The 25,992-nt window shown below is 42.5% G+C and overlaps 2 protein-coding genes across 2 annotated transcripts; one reads left to right on the top strand and one right to left on the bottom strand.

Moving 5' to 3' along the window:
- Positions 1-6,718: 6,718 nt before the first annotated feature.
- On the top strand, positions 6,719-16,819 carry LOC136500841 (copper-transporting ATPase PAA1, chloroplastic-like). Its single transcript, XM_066496296.1, has 17 exons — positions 6,719-7,407; positions 7,901-7,954; positions 8,068-8,221; positions 8,619-8,693; positions 8,987-9,264; positions 9,450-9,680; positions 9,921-10,019; positions 10,162-10,311; positions 12,167-12,313; positions 12,847-12,897; positions 12,976-13,148; positions 13,427-13,559; positions 13,889-13,986; positions 14,189-14,426; positions 15,424-15,627; positions 15,789-15,869; positions 16,214-16,819. Exons 1-17 carry the CDS (start codon positions 6,955-6,957, stop codon positions 16,472-16,474), a joined length of 2,880 nt encoding a protein of 959 aa, XP_066352393.1. The 5' UTR covers positions 6,719-6,954; the 3' UTR covers positions 16,475-16,819.
- Positions 16,820-18,638: 1,819 nt separating this feature from the next.
- LOC136500447 (serine/arginine-rich splicing factor SC35-like) lies at positions 18,639-21,456 on the bottom strand. The gene is made up of 8 exons (XM_066495798.1): positions 21,266-21,456; positions 21,093-21,171; positions 20,936-21,015; positions 20,766-20,832; positions 19,869-19,940; positions 19,255-19,512; positions 19,002-19,173; positions 18,639-18,922 (listed from the first exon to the last, which is right to left on the bottom strand). Exons 1-8 carry the CDS (start codon positions 21,339-21,341, stop codon positions 18,917-18,919), a joined length of 810 nt encoding a protein of 269 aa, XP_066351895.1. The 5' UTR covers positions 21,342-21,456; the 3' UTR covers positions 18,639-18,916.
- Positions 21,457-25,992: the final 4,536 nt, after the last annotated feature.

The raw sequence follows: 25,992 nt of genomic DNA, 5'->3' as shown, positions 1-25,992 counted from the left end.
AGAAGACTAAATGGGCATTTCAACTAGCACCTAAACTACAAGCAGCAACACAGACCAGCAGTGACATCACGAAAGACAGATGTGTGTTGACACAAATCACAATAAACAAAGTTAAAAGATGTGGTAGCACAAATCACAAGAAACAATTTTTTTCTATGAAAGTAGAAGGACAAAAATGAGTTGTGTGTCGGCACAGATCACAAGTAACAAAGATGTGGTGTGTGCTATCACAAATCACAACAAATAATTTTTTTCTATGAAAGAACAAGGACAAAAATTTAGTTTGGGCTGGCACAAATCACAATAAACAACAAAAAAGATGTGTTAACACAAATCAAAAGAATGAAATTTTTTTCTATGAAAGGACAAGGACAAAAATGTGCTTTGTGCTGGCACAAATCACAATAAACAAAGGCTACTGGGTTAGGGTTACAAGTCTAACAGGTTCCAAGTCTTTCTGAGGCAGGCAGGCACCAAGTGCTGCAACAAGCCACTGAACATAGTTGCGACGTGTCGGCATTACAGCCACCCAAGCATAACTGCAGCAGCAGTGCTTAAAAAACCAACATTTAACATCCTACGACCAGGTTAAGTCTTCCTGAGGCGAGGCAGGTACCAAGTGCCACAACAAGTTCACGGAGAGTTTACCGCCACCCGACAAAACTACGAGGGTTCAGACCCAACCATCCACCAAAAAGTATAACCACGACACATTCCCCTGCTCAGTAGAAGAACATCAAGCTACTCACTTTCTCATGCAAACGGGATAGCTCCTGGACAGGGACGCTGCCAGCCAAAGTGTGGCCGCCGTGGCTAGAGGACGTCTCCGACATCTCATCGAATTTTATGAACTGACCAACCTGAGCAGCAGCGAGATGTGCATAGCAGATGCGAGCAACTGCAGGCAGGCAAAACAAGGAAATCAGAAACAGGAGATCTGATACACAAAAGCTACTGGAGATGTTGACAACACCAAAGGCAATGCAAGTGCAACAAAGAAAATTAAGAAGGGAAAAGTTAACAATTGACAAAACCAAGAACAACAGATGGAAGCAAAATTTATCAATTAGAAAGGAGCATGTGGTCAATTTGAGTGGCCAATTAATTTATGTAATTTATGCAATGAACAGGATGTTACAAGCTTAAATTAAATTATGTTCAGAACTACAATTGCATATGCTAAGAACTACAATTGCAGTGCCCAATAGCTGCAATTTATATTGTTGGTGATTGCAATTGTGCAAGTGAATGTTTCATTTGTATGGTTCTCATCAACAGCAGATATTATTAGTAACAGAGCACTTGTAAATTCAGTAGTATATTGCTCCTGCTGGCACCAACATGTCTGCCAGGACATTTCTTATCTCACAACACAGTTGCTTTAGTGTGGGGTTATGAATGCAAGACACTTCTTATTTTAGGGCAACTAACAGACTTGAAACAACACCAATTGACTACAAACTAACAGATGCTGACCTTATTGTTGAAGTTCCATCTACCATTGCGTGTAAAAATGTCTTCACCATTCCCAGCTTTAAGCTGAACGAAAAGACAGTTATAAGATTTACGCCTTCAAAATTCCATAACCACAAAGGATATCTGAAATGATATAGGATAAACGGTAATGACCAACCATGGGGGCTACAGTACCCTACCATCAACTTATGTGAAACTTCTAGCAATTATAATCCCACATGCCTTCATCATGGACTCTACATCATAGTTGCTTCTCAGCAGTAACTACGCAATTTGACATGAAAAAAGAACAGTTTAAGAAAACCTCGGCAATAACCCAACTTGCTAGGCCCAATTTGACAACAAAGAGCGCAGGATTACACCTTTTCAGTAGGTATAGTAGGATTCAAATGGTTATCGAGCCAGAACATTTTGCCCTGGAGAAATATCTGTGTTAGGACAAATAACAAGAAGACTGCAAGATTAAGCCCATTATTTGCAGAAAAAACATAGATTATACCTTGACAATGAATTGAGGTAATCTCAGAACCTGTCACATCAATGCCTTCATCACTTAGTAATGTAATGCCTGATGACTCAACAACGAATGGAAATGATACTGCTAGAGACATAGGTGATTTTGCCACCTTGATGAACCTGTGGCCTATGGAGAACACAGTTTACAATTATTTCATCTAAAATGATATGATGGATAAATGTGAAGTTGCTATTTGGTTAGTAAAATAGTAAGTGACGAAGACTAAACATGATAGCAAAAAGGGAATATTTTAGTAAGCAAAAATGAACACCTTTAGGAACTCATATAAACATTTTACTGTCAGAGCAAGCCTCCTAAACATAGATGCAATTTTCTTTCATCACTAGGCATATTCATATCCTAGCATTTTTACCAAGTGATGTCAAATTTGCCATATTATGATGCAGCACTAAATGTTACTCACTGTTGTACTGCTATGCTGCAAGATGTATTAAAAAAGCAATGCATTTTTAGAAGTTCCTCACGTTTAGTTGTGCTTCTGCACACTTCAAGCAAACATCAAAACTGAAGTTAGGTTCTAAGATAAAACTAATGTCATGCAATCATAACTAGGCAGCATATCAAACCAGTTGAAATTAAAATATAGAAAAAAGCACCAAGCATCCATATGATCTTAGTAATAGGTAATAATTGACTGATGTGATACGAATTCAAAAATCCAGGTATGAGTGTTGCGAACTTGCGATCCATCAATGGCAGATGAAAAGAGAACATAAGCCCCTTCTGTATTTAGAAAAATATCAGGACAAATCTGAATGAAATTCAAAGACTAGACGGACAGTTACAGCTAAGGATGAAAACGGAACGGAAATATCCCGAACCGAACCGTATCGTTTTCTATATTTAATCCGATCGAATCCGCATTTTCTTGTCCGACTTTACCGTTTTCGCTTTCGCATTTGAGATGTTTCGTATTTCGAATGTAAAAGTAGAAAACGGTTTACACATTTTTCGACCGTTTTCTACTTTTCTACTTTTAATTTGAAATATTCCGAATTCAAAATTCGGTTTAAACCGAATTTGGCCAACTGTACAGGTCATACAACCCAATTACAGGCTGTTCACCACGCAGCTGTATTCTTTCTACCGGTGGCTAGCTGTCCTCTCTTATAGACGGCGCCCAGCCTCATCTCTCTTATTATGTATTTGGTCGTGCACTTGTTTAATGCTATGCACTTGAACTAGATCATGCACTTGTTAGTTGTGAACTTGTTATGTATTTGGTCGTGCACTTGTTTAATGCTATGCACTGTGGGTCGGTATTTCGTATTGAATTTTCGCATACCGCCCGTGTTCGACATAATTCCGCTCGAATGGGTTCGTTTTCGAAATTCTAGATATTCCGTAAGTTCGTGTTCGTTTTCGTGTCCGGCTTGTCCGCTTTCGCTTTCGCTTTCGTATTTCAAATGTAAAAGTAGAAAACGGTTGAGGAGTTTTTCGACCGAGTTCGACCGTTTTCATCCTTAGTTACAGCATGAGCCCACTAAATCCCTAGTGCAGCAACAAGATGAGAATCAAACCTTTCAGCACAGTTATTACCATCATTTCTGTCCACTGCAGATGATTTTGATGGATAGTTTAGTCAAGTTCGACAAATTGTCTAAAACATAGCCGTTATAGGAAGAAAGTCCAAACCTTCAAATGAAAAATGGTAACCATCATCATTACTTTGGCTGCGTCCTGCGTACTTGGTTTGTAACCACGACTGGAATTCTTGAGAACTCTGCTATAGACCTACACAAGGAAAAAAGGACGTACCCAGTGTAAAGAGCTCCCGCTCTGTGCGGGGTCTAGGGAAGGGTGTCAGTGGCAAGCCTTACCCTCGCCTGCGCAATGCGAGGAGACCGCGACTCGAACCCGGGACCTTCCGGTCACAGGCGGTAAGACTCTACCGCTTGCACAAGGAAAAAAGAACGAGAAGAAATAAAAGGTATTTCAGCAAGATGAGTATTGGTAAACTAAAACATTACAGAGAAAGTTCTGTGAGCATTAAGAGACTGGGAGACACACTTAAGAAAAGAAAGGGTCCATCTTAAAGGGTGTTGCCTGAAACCTGCTGTAGCGTTCTCATTTTCCCTATTACAGACAGGATGTAACAGAGGATTAGTTTTCTATCAACTGATAGCATAACTATTTAGGAACTATAAACTCAGCTTATGTAAAAACCTAAAGGCTACACATGTGAAATGCTTCTAAACATAGCAAGCATTAGAGGTGTAGCAGTCAGTGAGATGGCATAGAAACTAATCCATTAGATAGCAGCCGTGGCTCTTGTTTTGCTACAACAATAGCAGTTTGGACATTATGCTATTCTATAGTCAAACATACTACAATATGAAATTGGACATTTTGACGATCTGGTTGCCAGCAAAAGAATATACTTATATATGTAGAACAGTGTCTACAAGAATACAATTTAACCTTTTAAAATATACAACAAGTTATTTGAAAACTAAACTAAGGAAATTCCATGTCCATAGCTTACAGCGACATAAGAGTTGCCATGTTATCAACAATGAGTAACTTCACATCATGCTGAAGAAGAGTCACCTTCATCTCTTCCAAACTGTAGAAAGACAGTACAAGAAAGGGGGAACAGTGTTAGCACAACATGTCAAGTTTAGTGAGGAGCATAAACCTAAAGCACAGGATTTAAACTATGATGGCGTGAGATTGAGCAGAAAAGCTTTCCAAATTTTCAACAGCATGGTACTAGAATCTCAAAGATACGTTAAGGAGTTTTCAGTCCTTCATGTGCCTAAGAACTAAAATACTCAAAATATCAGTCCATTACCAGTATATTTTGCAAATAAAGGAAAGAGCGCTGGTAATGAAGTTCACTGATTTCAAGAACAGCTATACCTCTTGGTGAAATTAGCTAAAGATGTTGGTCGCGTTACTAGGATCCTCCCAGTCATCTGAAAAAATAAACAAAGGATATGAAACAACAGGCAAGACATTTCAGCTTTGTGAGAACAGTACTACAAGAACTGAAAGAAATATTAGCAAGGTTCCCAAGCTTGGTCACCAAATGAGCGCATACAATTGAAGCATTCTCGGAATTAAACCATCCCATTGCATCACAACAAACCAAATTCGTGACCATCTCATTGCATCACTACAAAGTAAAAACCAAATTACTTTCATCCCGTTGCATCACTACAAACCAAATTACTTTCAAACCATTCCCTTGCATCACTACAAAGTACAAAACAAAATACTTAGGTTTGCGATCCTAAAATGAGTGAACAACGGAAAGCACAGATTCGTGGAAATTCTCGGTAAAAGGGAAAGTGGATCGATCGAACGTAGTGAGGCGGATCGGGACTACAGATACCGCGGAGACCCCCGCCGCAGCAGCGCCGGCGTGAGGGGTTCTGGGGCGATGAAGGGAGGAGATGAGGACCCGGTGGAGAGGAGAGCGACGGTGGAGAAGACGACGACGGGGGAGGCTGGCAGGGCTTGCTTGATTCGCGTTAGCACAGAAAGCCGAGCAGTAGGGGTTTGGAGGAGGGGAATGGACAGACCTGAGCGGCGGCGCCGATGGTCCGGCTTCTGTAACCAGCAAGGGCGCCTGGGGGGATGGGGAAGCGGTGGCCGCACGCCGCCGCGTACGCCGCATCCGCACCGCGCAGGAGGTTTCGCACTGCCATGTCGCCGCCGCCGCTTCTTCCCCGTGGACCTCGTGTCACTGTCAGGACTCAGGACGGAAGCGTGGTGTTAGCGGGTGTGGTCTGTGGTGCCGGACCCAATAACGAAAATCGGAACCAATAACAACGAAACAGAGCGCACGGATCGCAAACTCCATCCAATGGCCCCAAGCGTCGCCTGAAGACACGCCCGATTTCAGGCGACTGGGGAATAGGAAAAGTGTATTATTAAAAGTTCTAATACTATAATACTACTATTAAAAGTTGTATAGTATTATAGTATTAAAAATAATAATAGAAAAAATTGCTTCTATAATACTACTATTAAAACTTTAAAATAATACTAAAATTAGAAGCAACTTTTAATAGAGAAAACTTTTAATACTATAGGAATTTAACATTAGTTTAATACTATTGATGATACTTAAATATTAAATTATTTTTAGTATTTTTCTATTTTAGTTTAAACCTAATATATTTGTTGTTGTAAATTATTTTAATACTTTAATTTATTTTTTGCTGATGTAAATTATTTTATATAATTTATATTTTGATGATAAATATTATATAAATAATGATTGAATAATTGGCACATGTTGTCATCGTGCCACGTTAGCTTATAGAGTAGGTTAGACCATATTTGGACAGGGATGATATTATTTGTCAGTTTAGGGACCTCCCATGATCAGAATGAGAACGAAAGTTTAGGCACCGAGACGACACCGTCCATCAGGGTCCTTAAAAGTTCGAGGATATGTCGGCTAAGGCCCTGTTTGGTTGGGCTTTTGGCTTTGGCTTTTGGCCCCAAAAGCCAAAAGCCCAACCAAAGGGGCTGCTTTTGGAGGGTGCTTTTTCAGAAGCAACTGCTTTTCCGTAGTTTATTTTTGAAAGCTGGTTTGACTCTGTTTTTGGCTTTTGGCTTTCTGCTTTTCGAAATTGGTGGAATAAAAAGCTCTTCCATAGTTGTTTCAAGAGAGATAAAGATAAAAGATATATTTTATACTTGTTTAACTAAACAGCTTTCAGCTTTTCTATGACCGAAGGTGAATTTTGCTCCAACCCAGATCCCAATCCACCCCCTCGGCCCACGGCGGTACCACTGCGAGACCACTGCCCCTCCGCCGCCCTCCGCCGCCGCCTCCCGTCCCCATCTCCCTCGGACTCTCGCACTCTCAACAACAAGGACGCAACACATCCCCACCGCGAGCAACGCCAATGCTCCGGCTGCTACACTCTACAGCCGCCGCCACCGCTAGCTAGGCCCGGCCGGCTCCTCCCCTCCCCTCGCCGATGATGGACCCGACCACGCCCGTCCTCGCGCTCTCCAAGGCCTTCGTTTCCTCCCGCACCAAGCCCTTCCTCCTCCGCCGCGGCCGCCTCCTCGCCCCGCTCCGCCGCCGCTCCCCCTTCGCCGCCTGCGCGTCCGGCCTCGCCTCGGCCCCCGCGCCGCGCGGCCTCGCCGTGCCGGGTGACCTCCTCCTCATCTCGCTCGCGCGGCTCGCGCTCTGCGGCCCCGGACCCCCCGCGGCACCTCGGCGGTGGTTCGCGAGCTTCTCGGCTGCCTCCCCGCTCGCGTCGGGTGGTCCGCCCCGCGGCGGCGGCGGCGGTCCGGGGAACAGTGATAGTGACGGAGGTGGCGGTGGTGGCGGCGACGGCTGGAAGCGCCCGCGTGCTTCCCAGGGAGCGGGTGTGGTGGAGGAAGCGGCAGCGCAGGGAGCCGATGTCATCGTCCTTGACGTTGGGGTATGGCTATTCCTGTACTACGAGTATACACTGATCACCTTCCACTCTTAAAAAAGGGAACATATTATGTGTGACATAGAAGGAATTTTTTAGAACTTTTTGAATAGGTTATATATATATTAGTACTTGGCTGGTCAAACACTTGTAATTAGTACACACGGATTGTTACTTTACCCGCTTGTAACTGGTTTTTCATATTTAGAATTGGATTGACATAACAAACATTCTCATAGCACCAAGACGATCATGAATCAGCAAACAAATCACCAATGCTACCGGTGGTAGAACCTGCTGTATTATCTCTTGTGTCAACAACCCATCTAACCAGCATTGTTTCTGGGGCAATTACTAGAATCTCCAACCAATTAATATTTGTTCTGAATTAATAAAAGAAATATAAGCTGTCATTTGTGATGTTTGTTCTTACATGCTACGATTTCTCATCACCATGTAATCTGTAGCTATATTAGCCACTTAATTAGCTTCATTGCAGGGAATGTCATGTGGTGGATGTGCAGCAAGCGTTAAACGCATTCTGGAGAATGAGGTTAGCTAAGTTAGATCAGCATGCCTCAGATATAGAGCTTTTGGCCAAGTGCTTATTAGCTCTCTACTGTTTCTAGTTGTGCTTGTAACTCTGTATGTGCCTGGATTTTTCAGCCCCAGGTGCGGTCAGCAACTGTTAACCTTGCCACTGAAATGGCAGTCGTCTGGGCAGTGCCCGAAGATAGAGATGTTCAGGACTGGAAGGAGCAGTTGGGTGAGAAGCTGGCCAATCAGTTGACAACATGTGGTTATAAATCCAATCTTAGAGGTAAATGTTGCAATAATTGGTCAAGTACTGTCAAAGGGCTAAACTTGTACGTTTTAGTTGGGAATGATGGAGCAGTTGAATAATGGATAGCATTGTTAGTTTGAAACTTTGAATAAAGAGCTCAAATAATACCTTTTCTCTTCAATAGAAAATGTTGACAATCATAACTCGAATCTCTTAAGCATCTGGATGTTCTTCTTTATATATTAAATGGAGAGATGAAATAGTGCTTTAGAATTCCTGTTGCTTGTCAGTCAATCTTGTCTTGAGATACATGAATGCAAAGTCTTCTTTGTTCACATGATACTCTTGAGCACAGACATGTTACAAATCTTTAATATCCACTTGTTGCAGCTATGTATGTTCAGTCTTATGCAAATGTCTATTTTATCTGCAGATTCTTCAAAGGTCGGTTCACAAACAGTTTTCGAAAGAAAGATGCAAGACAAACTTGAACAGCTGAAACAAAGTGGTAAGTTTTTTGTTGAGACGAGTACCCATCAGTTTACGAGCTTCTCCCAGTCCATGATGTTTTTATAGGAAAATTTGCAAGCATACCACTGTCCGCTGGTCATCATCCCTGTTTGCTATTTTACCATGGCATGTCTCAATGACAAGTGGGTCCTGGTGCCACCAGCCATTGAGACATCCAGTGCAAAAATAGCAAACTGGGGTTTGACCCATTGGTATGTTTGCAAAGTCCCATTTATTATAATACAAAGTGTTAACTTTATATCTGACAAGATGCCCTGTTTTTTCTTCTAGGTAGAGAACTTGCTGTATCATGGGCATTATGTACGGTTTGCCTTCTGGGACACATGTCTCACCTTTTTGGAGTTAATGTGCCATTGATGCACCTCATTCATTCCACTGGATTTCATTTGTCTCTGTCAATATTTACATTTGTCGGTCCTGGTCGAAGACTAATACTTGACGGGCTAAAGAGTCTGTTCAAGGGGTCTCCAAACATGAATACGCTGGTTGGTTTAGGTGCTTTGTCATCGTTTGCCGTGAGCTCAATTGCAGCCTTCATTCCAAAGCTGGTAGCTCCTAGTCTCTTTCTCTAATTTTTTTTGGTTTGTTGCATGCTTTGCAGATATTGTTGGTCAGTTTCATAGTTTAAACTCCTTTTGTTACCCTCTAGCTCTATAATATGCTACATTAATTTGCATCATGGCATGTGGCCAATGTGTCAGTAGTTTGTTTATATCATTTCATTTTCCTGCAGGGGTGGAAGACATTTTTTGAGGAACCAGTTATGTTGATAGCTTTTGTTCTTCTTGGGAAGAATCTGGAGCAGAGGGCAAAGCTTAAAGCTACCAGCGATATGACTGGACTGCTTAATATTCTTCCATCTAAAGCACGACTAATGGTGGATAACGATGCTGAGAAATCATCATTGATTGAGGTCCCATGTGATACTCTTGCTGTTGGGGACTACGTTGTTGTGCTACCTGGGGTGAGTACAGGCTGTAAAGCATGCACAAACATGGGTGATAGTTTCTGTTTCCTTGCTGCATGTGGCTTTCACTACTCTTTACTTGCGTACTAAACAGTAAACATGCATGCATACTGTGGCAGCAGTTACATATTCACATATAAAAATTCACTTATATGATGAAATCTTTTATGAATGGTATGATGCTCACGCTGATCTTGTTGGTATGATCTTTTTGTTGCTTATTTACTCACCATACAGGATCGCATCCCAGCAGATGGTATTGTCAAAGCTGGAAGGAGTACAGTTGATGAATCAAGTTTGACAGGTGAACCTATGCCTGTAACAAAGATAGCAGGGGTATGTATGACTCTAAATGCCTTAGTTTTTTCTTAACATGAAGCAACTGTTCTTATCTCATTATCTGGCTTGCTGAATTCAAGTAACATCTCAGTTTAGCATTTTATTGTGCTGAATATTGATGATTCTCCTCCTTTGTTAGGCAGAAGTATCAGCAGGAAGTATTAACTTGAATGGTAAACTCACTGTCGAAGTTAGAAGACCTGGTGGTGAGACTGTCATGTCTGACATACTTCACTTAGTTGAAGAAGCCCAAACAAGGGCGGCCCCTGTTCAACGATTGGCTGACAAGGTATAATATGTGAACTGATTCGTACTCTTATGAAAACTAGTAGTTTGGAGGTATGATGTTCAAAGCTCATTTATGCCTTTTGTCCTTCTAACCAAATCATCTCCATGGGATAGGACTAGATATGTCGGGTTCATAAACCCGGGGTCCCTCATGGACCGACTTCCCAACAAAGGCTCGGCCCAACAGACAACGTCGCGAGCAACGCGCAACTCATGGGCCGGCCCAAATACCTAGACGACAGGCCAGAAGGACGATCCAATCTCCGACCAGAAGGCCTGGCCGAGGAGGAACGGCGCCCGCTTCCGACTCCGGCCCACCTCTCCGACCGGAGCGCTCGCTTCGGTCTCCAACCCGCCTCCGGACGGTCTCTCCAACCGGAAGGCCTGGCCAAACACCACTTTCGACTCCGACCCGCTTCTCTGACCGGGGATGCGCCGAACCCCTGCTTACAGCTCCTCTCCGGCTAGCGCAATCAGAGCCGACTGGGACCAACCGACCGGAGACACCCGCGTGGTAAGGACCAGGAAACGGACGGAGAAAGTAAGGCAGGGCGCACAAGTCAAACCGCAATACTAGAGAGCGTACCCTGTGCACCTGCCAGGCAGTAACCTGCGACCCTCCTGGCACGACAGAACCCAAGCAGTGTTGTAGGCGCCGACATTTCCCCTATAGTGTTGTGGGCGCCATCAAACTCCCATACCAGACAAATACGGTAAGGCTCCCCCCACATGCCTCTGGGCATCAACATTGTTGTGGGCGCTGACATTTACCTTACCAGGCGAACACGGTAAAAACCCTCAGATGCCTCTGGGCATCAACAGTATAGCGGGTGCCGACATCTACCATACCTGAAGAAGACGACGCAACCTCCCACATGCATCTGACATTCAACAGTATTGTGGGCGTCTACCATCATCTTGTACCCGCCGGCGTGGGCAGCAAGATTTAGCAGCGAACGTACTCTCTCCCTCTCACTTGTAAGGCCATCCTCTTCATCTATAAAAGGGGATGCGCTCTCTTCCAACAATTAAGTTAATTCAGATCGATTAAGTTTACTAGTACACAACAACAAAACCACCAGGTTCAAACCTCGAGCACACGCTCGAACACATAGCGCATAGCGGGGTTCCCGTCACTCTCGGTCCCTCTGATCAGAGTCCGACCGGAGCTCTTGTACCCCCCATCTTTCTCCTTCTCGTTTGTAACTCCACTGCAAACTTCGGGCACCTGGACTCAGGAATAAAGTCACCGACCGACTCAAACTGGATGTAGGGCACGTTGCTTGAACCAGTATAAACCCTATGTCATTGAGTGCTAGGCCACCTCCGATCACAACGTACGGCAAAACTACAAATATTTACGTGTTGGTCACTTTCTACACCGACAAGATATGTGTGAATATCATGGTCAACAGTAGTTCATTGGTTCTGTAGAGCTTTTTAACAGACAAAGTAATGTCAGAATATGGGTGGTTGGTTACTTCATCTAATTGTTTTTTACCCTTTGGTATGGTTAATATTTAAAATGGCTTATTTTAGTTGGAGCACTTCTTCCTCTATTCAGGCACTCAGTGCATTCCAGATCAATGGAAATATTGGTCCCGTTATTCTTTTGGTACTACCTCTTCCATGTGTTGGTGCTTGTGGATTTTTTTTTTAACTTTCTTGTGGAATTTATTTGATTGTCCGTACTGTATTCTGGGCATCACTGATGGATCATGGCTGCTTTGGTGGTGTTTCCATGTGGATGGGTTTAGTAACAGTCTTAGAGGCCCTTTCTTTACCACATTATTATTGTGACCTAAATTAGTAATAGTTTTGCTCTATGATTCAATGTCAATTTTATTTTGACACAGGTTGCAGGGAACTTTACATATGGAGTCATGGCACTTTCTGCTGCTACTTACATGTTCTGGAGTATTTTGGGTTCACAACTTGTATCTGCTACTATCCAACATGGAGGTGCAATGTCTTTGGCATTGCAACTTTCTTGCAGTGTTCTGGTATGATACAAGGAAGATATGTTATAGCACCCTTGCTTTGGCTATTTTACTTTGAATGAGCGAAATTTCTAGTTCCTAAAACTAGGTGGCTAGTATATGAAGATATGCAAATCCTTCATTTTGAAAATGAGGTTACGTTGAGCAAAAGTATGTTCTGATTTCAACTGCAGCTATTGCTTTTGAAACTAGTTACTCTCAGGATTCAAAATTAGAATTGTTTCTTATAAAAAAATATAATGGGTGTGACTTGATGAAACATGCTTGAGTGTTGATATTTGAGCCATCATGTGCATTAAGAATATTTAGTTTCATGGGTGTTGTTTTGATGAACCACACATGAATGTGCAAAATCCCTAGCAGTTTTGGATCCTGGGCGTTGACATTTGTATACGTTAAATTGATTTATGTTGGACTGCAGTGCTTGTTTTCTCTGTAGAGAGAAAAATGTCATCCCCGTGTTATCATTCTGGTGTCTAATTCTGTAGATTGACTATGCCTCTTCAAAAGCTAGTAATATTGATCCTCATTTGCAGGTAATTGCTTGCCCTTGTGCTCTTGGGCTTGCCACACCCACTGCTGTACTGGTACGAAACAAATGATATTCGAAATTTTTGGTTGAAATATACATCACATCAATGTTTATTCAGGTGTCGTTTTGCCAGGTTGGTACGTCATTAGGTGCAACGAGAGGACTTCTTTTACGTGGTGGGGATGTTTTGGAGAAGTTCTCTGATGTTGATGCCATTGTGTTTGACAAGACTGGAACTTTAACAATTGGTAGACCTGTGGTAACTAAAGTAATAGCTTCCAGAGGCACGGGAGATGGGAATACAAAGTTGAGTGTCTCTTATGTACTCTGGATTTATATGTTGTACTTAATTACACTAGGTTTCTATTCTGATATACCTACTTTGGACTTCACATCTGATTGAAAATCTTTCTGGAGAACTTACCTGTGAATAGGGTGTGACAGAATGCAGTTTCCAATGTATTTCCATTGAAAATGTGCTATATGTCTCATGGTTTTTTCTCTGTAAACCTAATGTTAATAGATGTCAAAGTGAAGATTATTTCTAAGACTTTCTTGTTGACAAACCATATTCCTGTCATCAGGGATTTGGGGGCCAACCAGTGGACAGAGGCTGAAATTCTGAGTTTTGCTGCTGGAGTGGAATCAAATACAAACCACCCGCTTGGAAAAGCCATCATGGATGCTGCAGGGGCTGCCAATTGCATCGTTATGAAGGTAGTCATAGCAGAAATGCGCAATAAGTGTGAGCTTAGAATGACCTTAGTATGAAGTATGAACTAAGTGGTTATTCTGCAAGTTATAAAAAACTGGTTCAGGATAAATGTTTTCTCCACTTGAGTTATAATCATGTATTTCTGAACTGCAATCTTATAATCAATAATAAGATGTTTCCCATACTTGCTCCGGACTTCTTCCAAACTTTCTTGACACATTATTATGGAACGGGATGACCTATTTTATATTTTTATCTTTTCACACTATTTATTCACTTGTTGCAAATTTACCTTTCTTGTTTTTGCCCATTACTTATGCGTGTTTCACAGGCAAATGATGGATCCTTCATGGAAGAACCAGGATCTGGTGCTGTGGCTACCATTGGTGAGAAACAGGTTTCTGTCGGAACATTAGATTGGATTAGAAGGTACAAACGAATTTCTTATTCTACAGCTATTCCCTGTGCTAAATTCACTAACAACATGAGACACTTTTAATCGTCTCGTGTTCCTGCTATACCTTCTGCAAGTGCTATCTGTTCTAAACTCTTCTCCACGCACTAGCTGTCATGTGCAATTGTATGTTGTACCGATTGGAGTCTGTTCACTAGTAAAATTGTAACGTTTCAGGCATGGGGTCGTTCACAATCCCTTCCCAGAAAAAGAGTATTTTGGCCAGTCTGTTGCATATGTAGCAGTGAATGGTGCTCTGGCTGGTCTTATTTGTTTTGAGGATAAGCTCAGGGAAGATTCTCGTCAAGTAATCGACACTCTATCTAAGCAAGGAATTAGTGTATATATGTTATCTGGGGACAAGGAAAGCGCTGCTATGAATGTGGCTTCTGTTGTTGGTATCCAGGCAGACAAGGTAACATCAACTGAGTTTTGTTGTTGTATTTTGTACTTGTGAATGGTAATTTTTCCCAGTTTGCTGTAGTAAAGTGGCTTAATTCTCTGGTGTTTGGCATTAAAGTAGCCAGAATGAACATGTTATGAGGTTGCTTGCTATCTCTTTAGCTTTTATGTGCACCAATTACATCATCTGTACCAATCTTGGAGATGCACCACAGATTATGATTCTATGAGTTTCAGATCGCTGCAGAAATTTTAGTGACTATTGTTTTGAATTACCAGAAAAATATGAAGGCATTTGTCATCAAGTTGCCATGTCATGTGCTCCCTTTTTTTTATAAGGTGTGCATGCACTCCAAGATTCAAACTCCTTAATCTTTGACCAAGAATTAGCCTAAGAATTGTATAGGTTGTAGAAGATCCTAACATGATCGATTTTGGCAGATGTGGATTCCTTCTCTATGTACCCACTCATGTGGTACTTCCTACGATTAATCTTATCATATAAGATACATCTGTCTAGATATCGACATACACATCTAGAAAGCCATGTGCTTTGGAAGCAGCTCATACATTAATGGTCACTGTTGAAGGCTGTGCCGGGTTAAACCATGCCCTACACTTTGTAAAGGAGGGAGTATAACTTAGGAAGACAAACTTCCCAAAGTATAAATATGTGAAATCACTTAAATGTTATTCTCAGTCAACATCACCATCCACTTGAAAATGGTCTGTTTGTGAAGTGCACATACCCCCGCTTCATATTTTAATAAAACAAGAGCACAATTTGTATATAATAGGTCATTGGTTTATAAAATGAAAAATAGGTGGAAGCAGGTTCATAAATAGATAAACAAAATATCTGGTAATCAGATTTAAACTGACTGAAGCACAAAAGGCAGCTCAGGAAAAACTGTTTCTGTATCTTCCATTTAGATTGTTTTTGCTAGCATGACTTTTTATTGCCATTTCAGCATGGTTCACTTATCTGTGTATGTGGGAAAATGTCTTAGGTTCTTGCTGAAGTTAAACCACATGAGAAAAAGAAGTTCATATCTGAACTTCAGAAAGAGCACAGGTTAGTCGCCATGGTCGGTGACGGCATTAATGATGCTGCAGCACTAGCTTCAGCTGATGTTGGAATTGCAATGGGTGGAGGTGTTGGGGCAGCCAGTGATGTATCTTCAGTTGTACTTTTGGGCAACAGGTTATCCCAGGTGATTTCTTTCACTACAGTTTGGAATTTTCTGTAGTAACCAAGTGTAAAACATTGCAGTTGTTCCTTTTCATACCTGACGTTGCTGGATAACTCAATGAAATACCTTTTCCCCTAGTCCCCTACCAGTATGATTCTTAAAAACCTGCCCCTTCGATGCAGCTTGTTGATGCTTTAGAGTTGAGTAAAGAGACCATGAAGACGGTGAAGCAGAATCTTTGGTGGGCTTTCCTGTATAATATTGTATGGTTCTATCTTCTCTCTTAGAGATGGCTTCTTTTTTTAATCTAACAGATTAGATTTAAAATGATAATTTCTTTTACTTGCTGAGCATTTTTGGAATTATTATTGTAAATATTACAAAGCGTCCTAGAAAAGTGAGCCAATGGGTATATTCTGCAATGTTTGCTGTACGTTGAATGTGGTATAGGCTGTTAACCTCGTCATCACCAAAATGCTCTTAGACTTGAATTTCATATTTATTTTGACATGTACCTTTTTATTACCAACTTAGATTAGAAGTATACTTCAGTACTTCCTGCTCTGACTTCTGCTGGCGCATTCTCATATAGTTAATCGCTTTGCAGGTTGGACTCCCCATTGCTGCTGGAGCATTGCTTCCAGTTACGGGGACGATACTGACACCATCAATAGCTGGAGCTCTAATGGGTTTTAGTTCGGTCGGTGTGATGGCCAACTCGTTGCTTTTGAGGGTGAGGCTGAGCTCAAGGCAGAAGCAAGCGAGCCAGGCTAACACCAGGCGAGAGCCACAGAAAGCCATCTCTGATGGTCCATCAGAAACTACTAATGAGGCTGAGAAAAATTACTCATCGAAATGGAGTACCTGAGTTGTTCGAATTGACCATGTTCATTCATGATGATTTGGACACGATTCGGTGACATGGGCCACTGAAAAGACCACGGTTGGGTGCCAATGCCACGGATTCCTCAGAAGTGTATGCACGGAGCAAAGGTTGGATAGTGTCATCTAGCTTCACTAGTTGTCTAGTTCCCTTGGCCATACATGGTAGTCGTCAGTTGAACAAATCAAAACATTGGCTGGCTGTAGGATAGGATAGCTGAGATCAGCTCATGAGGTTTGTTAGGTCTTCATGGTGATCTCTCTCTCTCCATGTATGCTGATGCACTGCACAACCTTTTATATATGTAACGGCTCTGCCTAGCTCTTTGTAGCTTGTTTTGTTCATTTTTTTTTTCGCTCAACCTAAAGTTGCGCTTGTTCTCAGCTGAGGTGGTGTGAGTGCTGTTTTCCACGGCGCCTCAGAGATCAAGCGAGCTCGTTGGCTTGCGGAGTAAGAGATTACTGACAGCTAGTATTCAGAGATGAAAACCTAATGTCATCTTGAGACGAGATGACAGACAGCCTGTTCGCTGGTTGTTTTCTACGCTGATAAGCTCAGCTAGTGCTAAGAAAAACACTATTAGTTGGCTGATAAGCCCTGAAACCAAAAACAAACAGACTGAGATTGGCACTCTCAGTTCTAGTAGCTGCCACTTGTCAATGAATGCACACACGTAGGGGCTTATTCATTTTTTTTAAAAAAAAAACAAGCCGGGCGGGTATTTTAGCTGCAGTGAGCAGTCTGCACTCTGCACCATATAGATTTGGTGCTTGCCTTCCACAAGTTGCCACACCTCGTGTGCCCAGTTCAAACGATATTCAATTCAACCAAATATTTCAAAAAAAATATATTCAATTGAATAACCAAAAAGTCAACTGTGCATTATGTAGCCCCTAGCAGGATGCTCAGCTATACAAAGTGATATGCTATACTATCAGAATACATTGTTACATGCTTTACTACTACATCGTCACCTGCATATGGTGTTTCAGCCAACAAATTAATAACAATGAAGCTACAAACAAGCTAAATTTACTGTTTGAAACGTCATATACATAGGGCTAGAGAGGGAGTACTACGATTCCAAATGCAAGCCAACCTTCTGTCTTGGCCCAGTTATAACATATGTATGGATCCACTCGCATAGTTGAGGTTACCAGATTCATCGTGGAAATACTTATATAACACCCTCTATTTAAAATAGTTTACTTAACCAATATTACAAATTTTAGTGCCATGTTGTCTCAATGATAACTACATTTACAATACAGAGGTACTAGTTAATCCTCTATCACATGTCACATGCCTTTATTAGTACACCAAACATCTTAAACCTGAGACTTTGTAGAGCTCCAATTAGCTAATATTATAGTCAAGTGCTCTGCTACAAACGAAATGTAACAGTTGTAGTCTTGTATACTACCACAAACCGTTAGTACGTTACCATGCAAACCTTATTTGACAACTACATTTCCAGATAGAGAAGACATGTTACTAATGAGCCGTGGTACAAGAACATTGAGTTCATGGATTTTATTACTGGTTGCTAAAGAGAATGAATAAAGCTAGAGCATCTGATAGCAAAAGGACTCACTCAACACTACCAGAATATGAAAACAACATGATAGAGAAGCAGAATAGTTTGGTTCACCACTACCACCACATGATCAACAGGGCCCACGCTACTCATAATTGACACCTCCATTCCTGTACAGAGATTATTAGCCATGTACGAGTACCATTGTCACTATGAGTACACCCTTCAGCATCTCTGCCACTCAACACCATGTTCCAACTAGAACTGATGCAAAGCATTTGCCAAAGGGGGGGGGGGGGGGGGGATAAGAACCAACATAACTTGTAAGGCATCATTGTGCAAAAAATCTTACCAATCATGAGATCCATCTGGAATTTCATGATTTGATTCAGAACCTTTTCGAACAAAAATAAAGACTGCATCAGGATGGTCACTGTCAGCAGCACCAGCACCAGCATCGATACAATATCGGCATCGTCGCATCATCAGCTGCACCATCGCCATATCAACACCAATGACAAAGACTAACAGCGAGACATCATCCACCATAGTCGGTCCCGTGCAATACCATTCTACCAGTAAACAGCAACCCATCTCACGAACAGATAACTAGAAAATGCACAAATGTTTTATCAAATTAATATGATGGTAGCAAGAAACTGATGCAAATAAAGTAGATGATGCAGTACAAGGGGCATAAAAACACAATAGAGGTCAAAATACAAACCAACAGCATATTTTTGACAACTGGAAAACACAAGCCATTAAAAGAACAACTAGCAACCTTGGATAGCGGTTGATTGCTACTTCCATTGTGCTCAATCAACCTTCTCAACGTTCTGCAATCCCATGGGAGTACTGTTCTTTAGGCATCACCAGATCAACAAGCTTCATTCCTGACGTAAATTTGCTTTCAAAAGTAAGATACATGAAGAAATGCATGGGCAAGAAACTACATAGCCAGCAGTTACACACCAATCTAACCTTGCCATCGCTGCCTGGGCTGTGGGAGCTTGCACGCTTTGGTGATGGAGAAACACTACGTGACAGAGGTGAATCTTTTCCATTGGTATGCTTTTCAGGAGTGGGGCTCCTCCGTGGCGGTGGGCTCTTGTGAGGGCTAGCACTACGCCGGGCAGGTGAAGCACTGTTGAAAGAAATCAAATTAGAATTTGGGAACATGTTAAGAATAAGAAAATGGTGAAACTGCAAATTGGTATTGAGGCACCTATGGTATGAGCGGCTTCTACTCCTGCTTCTGCTCCTACTCTTGCTCCTGCTCCTGCTCTTGCTTCTACTCTTACTCCTGCTCTTGCGCTTGCCATCATCTCTTCCTCTATGACGACTTTTGTGGTCAGGGCTTGAACTCGGACTTCGGCTTCTACTTCTGCTCCGACGACGATAGTCCCTATCTCTATCACGGCCATGCCTTTCTCTACTCCTGCTCCTGCTGCGACTTCGCTTTCTATGATCTCTGTCTCTGTGCCTAGTTAGAACAACACATGCACTATAAGTTGCCTAGATTGCTGATCTAGTAAATCAAAATGAAGGCAGTTAAGGATTAGGATTTGCTAAACTGATATATTAGAAATAATGCTTCTCCCAAATAAGGTGAAAGCAGTGTTACTACCGACAGTTTGCTTCTCTGCAACAAAAGCAAAGGCAATATTCATGTCGACACTTAGTTTCAGAGAAAGAAGTGAATGACTACAGCACAGGCCTGGAGGGAGGGGTAGTTACCGGAGCAAAAAAGAGGGGGGGGGGGGGGGGGGGGGGGGGTATACCATAAAACACAATTTAAAGTAATTCTGGAGATAATGTGAAAGGAACTAAGGTCTTCACCTTGGCCTTGGACTACGGCTTCTTGACCTGTCTTGTGATTTCTCAACCCCCTCTTTGACCCTTCCTTTTTGGCTACAGAAACAAAACAAAAAACAAAGCAGGGACGAACTATGGTGACCTGATTGAAATAAGTAGAGGATAAGATAAATGGATGCATACAGTCTCTTGCACACAGCTTCTGGAGATATAATAAATTCAACGAGAAAAAAAAACTATATTCTGTAACAGAGCCTAGTACATGAGATTGAATACAAGTGCTGTCTTTGAATTGTATGCATTTAACTCAACAAACTGTTTTACACATGCTACCTCATGAATGCATATGGCAGACTAGATGTACACAATGAGTATTGTATGAGTACTGGAATTTTACCATAAGAAAAACAAGCTATATATCTTAAAGCTAGATAAATACAATGCTCGACTGTTCATACAAATTATTTGACAATTAATTCTGTCAACCTATTTTCTGTATCAGTATCCAAAAAATATACAGAGAAGGATAAGAATTTCACCGATTTTGTTTCTAGAGACTCATTTTAGTAGTTTTGAACTAAGAACAAACAATCTCCAAAATGTTCATTCACATTATCAAGACTAAATGAAATAAGGCATAACTAGTATTATTGGTATGCGCATGCCAGAAGATTAAACTAAAACGTGTTTGGGTAACAAGAGATTGATAATCAGTCATCAACCATCAACAAGATCACAGACAAATAAAAAATCAAGACACATCAACCTAATCATATTCCTTGTTGTTAGCATATAATTATTGTCACATCAAATAAAGAGTGGTTTACAACAAATGAGATAAGCAACATGGTTCATATTGTTATGTTAACTACATAAACACCACAAGTAACAGGATATCAACATACAGGTGTGCCTACTCACATTGGCTCAGCATTGGGGCCGTACTTTGCAAACTGCACCATGATGTTCCTCCCATCCACATTACGGCCTGCACAAAAGAAAACGACGTTCAGGCACAACTATCAATAGAAGTAGAAAAGCCCAAAATCCCCACAGGGGAAACACGGTTAAAAAGAAGAGCAAACCCCCACCATCGAGCCGATCTATAGCCTTCTGCGCCTCGTCGGCGTACTTGTACCGCACGAACGCGAAACCCCTCGAGTCCCCGTTCCTGCGAGCCACAAACAAACAAAATCTGAGGAAACAGCCATCGAACCACCGCCCGGAAAATTCAAACCGACGCCTCACCTCCGGTCCCTCGGGATGAAGACGTCGACGACCTTGCCGTAGCGCTCGAAGAGCGGGAAGAGGTCGTCGGCCGTGGTGCCTGCGAAGCGGATGAAGACGAACGCGAGAAGGAAGCGATTAGAGAGGGCGCCCGCGCGGCGGCGCTGAAGGGGCTAGGGTTAGGTCTCGCTCACGGAAGCTGATGTTGAGGACGAGGAGCGAGAAGGTGTCGCGGATGTCCGGCGGACCCGACCTCCCGAAGTGCGACATCGCGGGTCCTCCTGCGGCGCCGCCTCCGACGACGGCGAGGCCTAGGGTTTATCGCTCCCCCGCAGGGGAGAGGGACAGCAGCGGAGTCGGGTGAACGCAAGTGGAAGTAGGTGGGCTCAGCGAGAAAGCTTCTTTATCCGCTAGACCGCTAGCTGCTTGCGCAGCAGTGCAACGCAAGTGCAGCGCAGAGCCAGTCGCGCGAGAAGGCCGCCGAGGCCTGCTGCCTTTTGAGGCCCACGCGATGGAAGGCCCCGTGTCCTCCGCCTTCGCGGACCAGCCAAAGATCGTTAATTCCCCGGAGCGTTTTTCTCTCACACTAAATCAACCGACGGTAATAATCCACGATCGTATACGATCGTTTCAGCTCCAGCCAAACAGGTTGAGCGACTTGCAAAATTTTGCCGCGTAAGGAGTGGGCACGGTCACACGGATTTTTTTTTTAAAAAAAAGACACTCAAAACAGTTTATATCTCATCCTATTTTTATCAAGGATAATAAAAGTAGCTACCATTGATATACAACTTGAAAAAAGCCTACATACAAAAATTATAATAAATGATTTGTACGGGCAAGGTACAGGTAGTATCGAAAAGCCTAAAGGCTAAGGATTTCGACTCTCCAAAAATACGAGAGGGCGAAGCATATCGAAAAGCCTAAGGCTAAAGACTTCGATCCTCCGAAAATACGAGAGGGTGAAGCATACCGAAAAACCTAAAGGCTAAGGACTTCAACCCTCCGAAAATACAAGAGGGCGAAGCATATCGAAAAGACTAAGGGCTCATAACTTTGATCCTTCGAAAATATGAGAGAACGAAGCATATCGAAAAGCCTAAGGGCTCAAGACTTTGATCCTCCAAAAATACGTGAGGGCGAAGCATATTGAAAACTCTCAAATCGGCAGGTTCTTATTATTTCACTGAGAACACTCATCTCTCGCTAGCATGCATTTGTGGGTTTTTACTTTGGGAAGCCTTTGCGAAAGGGCGTTAACCTTTGTACCCCATTAAACTTTATTTAAATCTTTCCCAAGACAAGCAGTCTTAGACCTGAATATCAAAACAAGCCTTGACTGCAACAAGGCCTGGATATCGATAGGACCAGTTGAGTTAAAAGATTGGGCTACCGAAGTTTTGCCTAAGTTCTCAAATTCGCTAGCTCAACCTCAAAAGCATAAGGGCTAAAACACTTTGATCCTCCAAAAATACGCGAGGACGAAGAAGAGAAAAGCTCAAGGGCTAAAAACACTTCAACCCTCCAAAAATAAGCAAGGGTGAAGCCAAGTGAAAAATCTATGGGCTTAAGGCTCCAACCCAACAAAATACACGAGATCGAAGGTAAATGAAACAAAACCCCTAAGGGTTCAAAATTTCGACCACCAAAGTTAAAGCAAGGGTGAAACTAAAACAAAATGCCTTCACATCCATTTTATACGTGAACGCATCCATCTGCATCATGATAGCCATTCATCATATAAGCATTTCGCATGAGCCGTAAGGGGCACCTTAGCATCATAAGGCCCCCCAATATCGGCAGAAACATACTTGATGAGATCAAAACATCCACAGTCGTAAATCGCCGCACACATCCTTTTCGTTCTCTTCATACACAGAGATATGATAAAAACTCAATGTTTTGTGTTGTCAAAGATACGCGCAAACGAAGCACAACGATATGAAATGAGCCCAATGACCTTGCACCGCAAAAAAATGCCGAGGAGCGTGTTTCACCTTCCCTCGTCGAAAAGGTAGGGGGATGGCATCGTTTTTCACTAAATCGTGTCAAGGGGCTGGTAACGAAGCCCTATCACGCGCGTTTTTCCATCCCTCACCGAAAAGGTTGGGGGACGGTGCTGTTTTTCACTAAGTCATGCTGAAGGGCTGGCAACGAAGCCCTATCACGCGTGTTTCGCCATCCCTCGCCAAAAAGGTTGGGGGCCGCCGTCGTTTTTCACTAAGTCACGCCGAAGGGCTGGCAACGAAGCCCTATCGAGCGCGTTTCGCCATCCCTCGCCGAAAAGGTTGGAGGACGGCACCATTTTTCGCTAAGTCACGTTGAGGGGCTGACAATGAAGCTCTATTGTGCGCGTTTTGTCATCCCTCGCCGAAAAGGTTGGGGGACGACATCGTTTTTTGCTAAGTCACGTCGAGGGGCTAACAACGAAGCCCTATTGCGCGCATTTTGCCATCCCTCGCCGAAAAGGTTGGGGGATTGCACCGTTTTTCACTAAGTCGCGCTGAAGGGCTAGCAAAGAAGCCCTATCGCGCACGTTTCGTCATCCCTCGCCAAAAAGGTTGGGGGACGGTGTCGTTTTTTGATAAGTCGTGCTGAGGGACTGGTAGCAAAACCTTCTCGAGCGTTTATTTTGGCCATCCCCTCGCTGAAAAGGTTGAGTGGAAGGTGTCGCTTTTCTCTAAATCACGCCAAGGGCTGGTAGAGAAGCCTTTTTGAGCATTTATTTCGGCCATCCCCTCGTCGAAAAGGTTGAGGGGAAGGTGCCGCTTTTCTCTAAGTCACACCGAGGGGCTGGTAGTGAAGCCTTCTCGTGCATTCATTCCGGCCATCCCCTCACCAAAAAGGGGGACAACGTCAGGGGGTGCGAAACGCGAAGAAGTAACCGCGCTTCTTTCGTCGCTTGCGATAAACAGAGGCGCCGAGGGCTACTGTTGGGGGGATACGCCCTTTTGGCACCCTCACCTTGCCGTCAGTATTTTCTGCATCATCAGCATTTCAGGAACCCAACAATTCATCAATCCGAACAACGACTTCGGCGTCATCAGCATTTTGGGAAGAAGTCCCCATCGGCACCTTCGACACTTTCACCAACACTTCTGGGTCGAGGAGCCATCATCGGCATCTTCAACTTTGCCCTCGCCAATATTTTGGAGCAAAGCGATCGCCATCACCATCTTTGGAAGAATTTCACAAGCACCAGCCAAGAGGGGTTGGCGTGGAGCGCATTGGACAAGCAAACCGCCCAAAGACAGAAGCTTTGCCTGGCATCCATGAATGAAGGTTTGAAGACATGTCATGATCATCTATGACTATTTCGCCTGTGCCAACTGCTTTGCCTGCCTCAACTGCGTTACGAAGGGCAAAGCCGCCAAGGACCTGGCCATGGAGGCACGAGTAAAGGTCTCCATCAAAGATTAGCTGAAGACAAGCCAAAGACTAGCTAGAGATAAAGCAGTCCTTAAAATATCTATGTATAGATGAAAATTGTGTACCGAATCTAAGTTGTAATTGGGACCAACCTTGTTGTATTCAGCTATTGGGTTTTGAACTTTGGATCAAAACCGAATAGCTGAGAGGCTACTGTTGAGGGTGTATTGTATGTTGGTGACCCCTACTATCATGTTTTGGGCCCAATTACATGGCCTAGGGATTACAAAATAATGTTTGGGGACCCTTTGTAGTCTTTAATGGCATTTTTGTAAATACAAACCCACTCTAGAGGTCTATTTGTAGCCCTTAGTGTGTTTCCGTAAATACAAACCCCACTGAGAGGCATAAAGAGAACCTCCTCTCTCCCACCTCCCCTATAAAAGGGGAAGAGGGGTTGGAAGCTAGTGACTTGTGTTGCTCTCTCCTCCTTTCTCTCCCTTCGGCTCTGTTGGTTTGGTCACAAATCAACAAATCTTTTATTATGATCTCAAATATTAAAATATTGATATATAATGATTTAATTAAGGATATGTTACCACTATATTATTGTACAATGTTTTCCGCAACATTTCACTGTCTTGAATTTGAGAATCTTTGCTGTCTAGAAATTCTTTGAAATGTTTAATTTCATCTTCACTTCGTTGTATATGACACCAAAATTGACAATGTTAGAAATTTTAAGAAAATATATTAGTATAGAGCACAAGAATAATAGAAATTTTAATAGCATATTGTTACTTTTAACCTTGAACTTTTCATTCACTTTGTTGAGCTCGTTTTTAGAGCATTTCGATCTTCCTTTAGTTCTTTCAGAACGGTGTGTAGACAATCTTCATTTTTTCACTTCTTTAACAATGTTTTGTAAAGAATCTCGTTCTTGCTTCAATTCTTTAAGCTCATGTTGTAGAAAGTTAACGAAAGACTCTTAATCTTCCATAAGTTCTTTATGACCTTCCTTTAAATCTTTCTTCAGATCTTTGATCTCGTTATGTAGAGAGTTCTTGTGAGCAGACTTTTGAGCTAACTGAAGAAAAAATATAAAGCAATAAATTGTAAAGTTATAAATATAGTCTAAATGAAAATACGTGAGGGCGAAGCTAAATGAAAAGCCTAAGTGCTAAAGACTTACCCTCCAAAAATACGTGAGGGCGAAGCAAAATGAAAAGTCTAAGGGCTAAAGACTTCGACCCTCTAAAAATACATGAGGATGAAGTTAAATGAAAAGTCTAAGGGCTAAAGACTTCAACCCTCTAAAATACGCGAGGACAAAGCTAAATAAAAAAGCATAAGGGCTAAGACTTTGACCCATATACGGGGCAATCCTTTGTACATCTTCGAACTTCAAGTTCATTTGTTCCCAAAAAAGTCTTAGATGCAAACATCGAAACAAACCTCGACATCATCAAGGCTTGGATATCGATAAGATTAGGAATAACGAGAGGTTGTGCAGGTGGACTTTCACTAAAGATTTCTGCCCACCTTTCCAACC

Source organism: Miscanthus floridulus, chromosome 13 (genome assembly GCF_019320115.1).
Source record: "Miscanthus floridulus cultivar M001 chromosome 13, ASM1932011v1, whole genome shotgun sequence".
NCBI lineage: Eukaryota > Viridiplantae > Streptophyta > Magnoliopsida > Poales > Poaceae > Miscanthus > Miscanthus floridulus.
The sequence above is the reverse complement of the archived record's forward strand: the minus strand, read 5'-3'. Positions and strand labels throughout refer to the sequence as shown.

Excerpts from the sequence above, each read along its gene's own strand:
- LOC136500841 (XM_066496296.1), top strand. The coding sequence starts at position 6,955 with ATGATGGACCCGACCACGCCCGTCCTCGCGCTCTCCAAGGCCTTCGTT. Across the intron at positions 13,149-13,426 it reads ACGGGAGATGGGAATACAAA|GGATTTGGGGGCCAACCAGT; the intron begins GTTGAGTGTCTC and ends TCCTGTCATCAG. Across the intron at positions 13,987-14,188 it reads ACATTAGATTGGATTAGAAG|GCATGGGGTCGTTCACAATC; the intron begins GTACAAACGAAT and ends GTAACGTTTCAG.
- LOC136500447 (XM_066495798.1), bottom strand. The coding sequence starts at position 21,341 with ATGTCGCACTTCGGGAGGTCGGGTCCGCCGGACATCCGCGACACCTTC. Across the intron at positions 21,016-21,092 it reads TTCATCCCGAGGGACCGGAG|GAACGGGGACTCGAGGGGTT; the intron begins GTGAGGCGTCGG and ends TGTGGCTCGCAG. Across the intron at positions 19,174-19,254 it reads AGAAGCCGCTCATACCATAG|TGCTTCACCTGCCCGGCGTA; the intron begins GTGCCTCAATAC and ends TTCTTTCAACAG.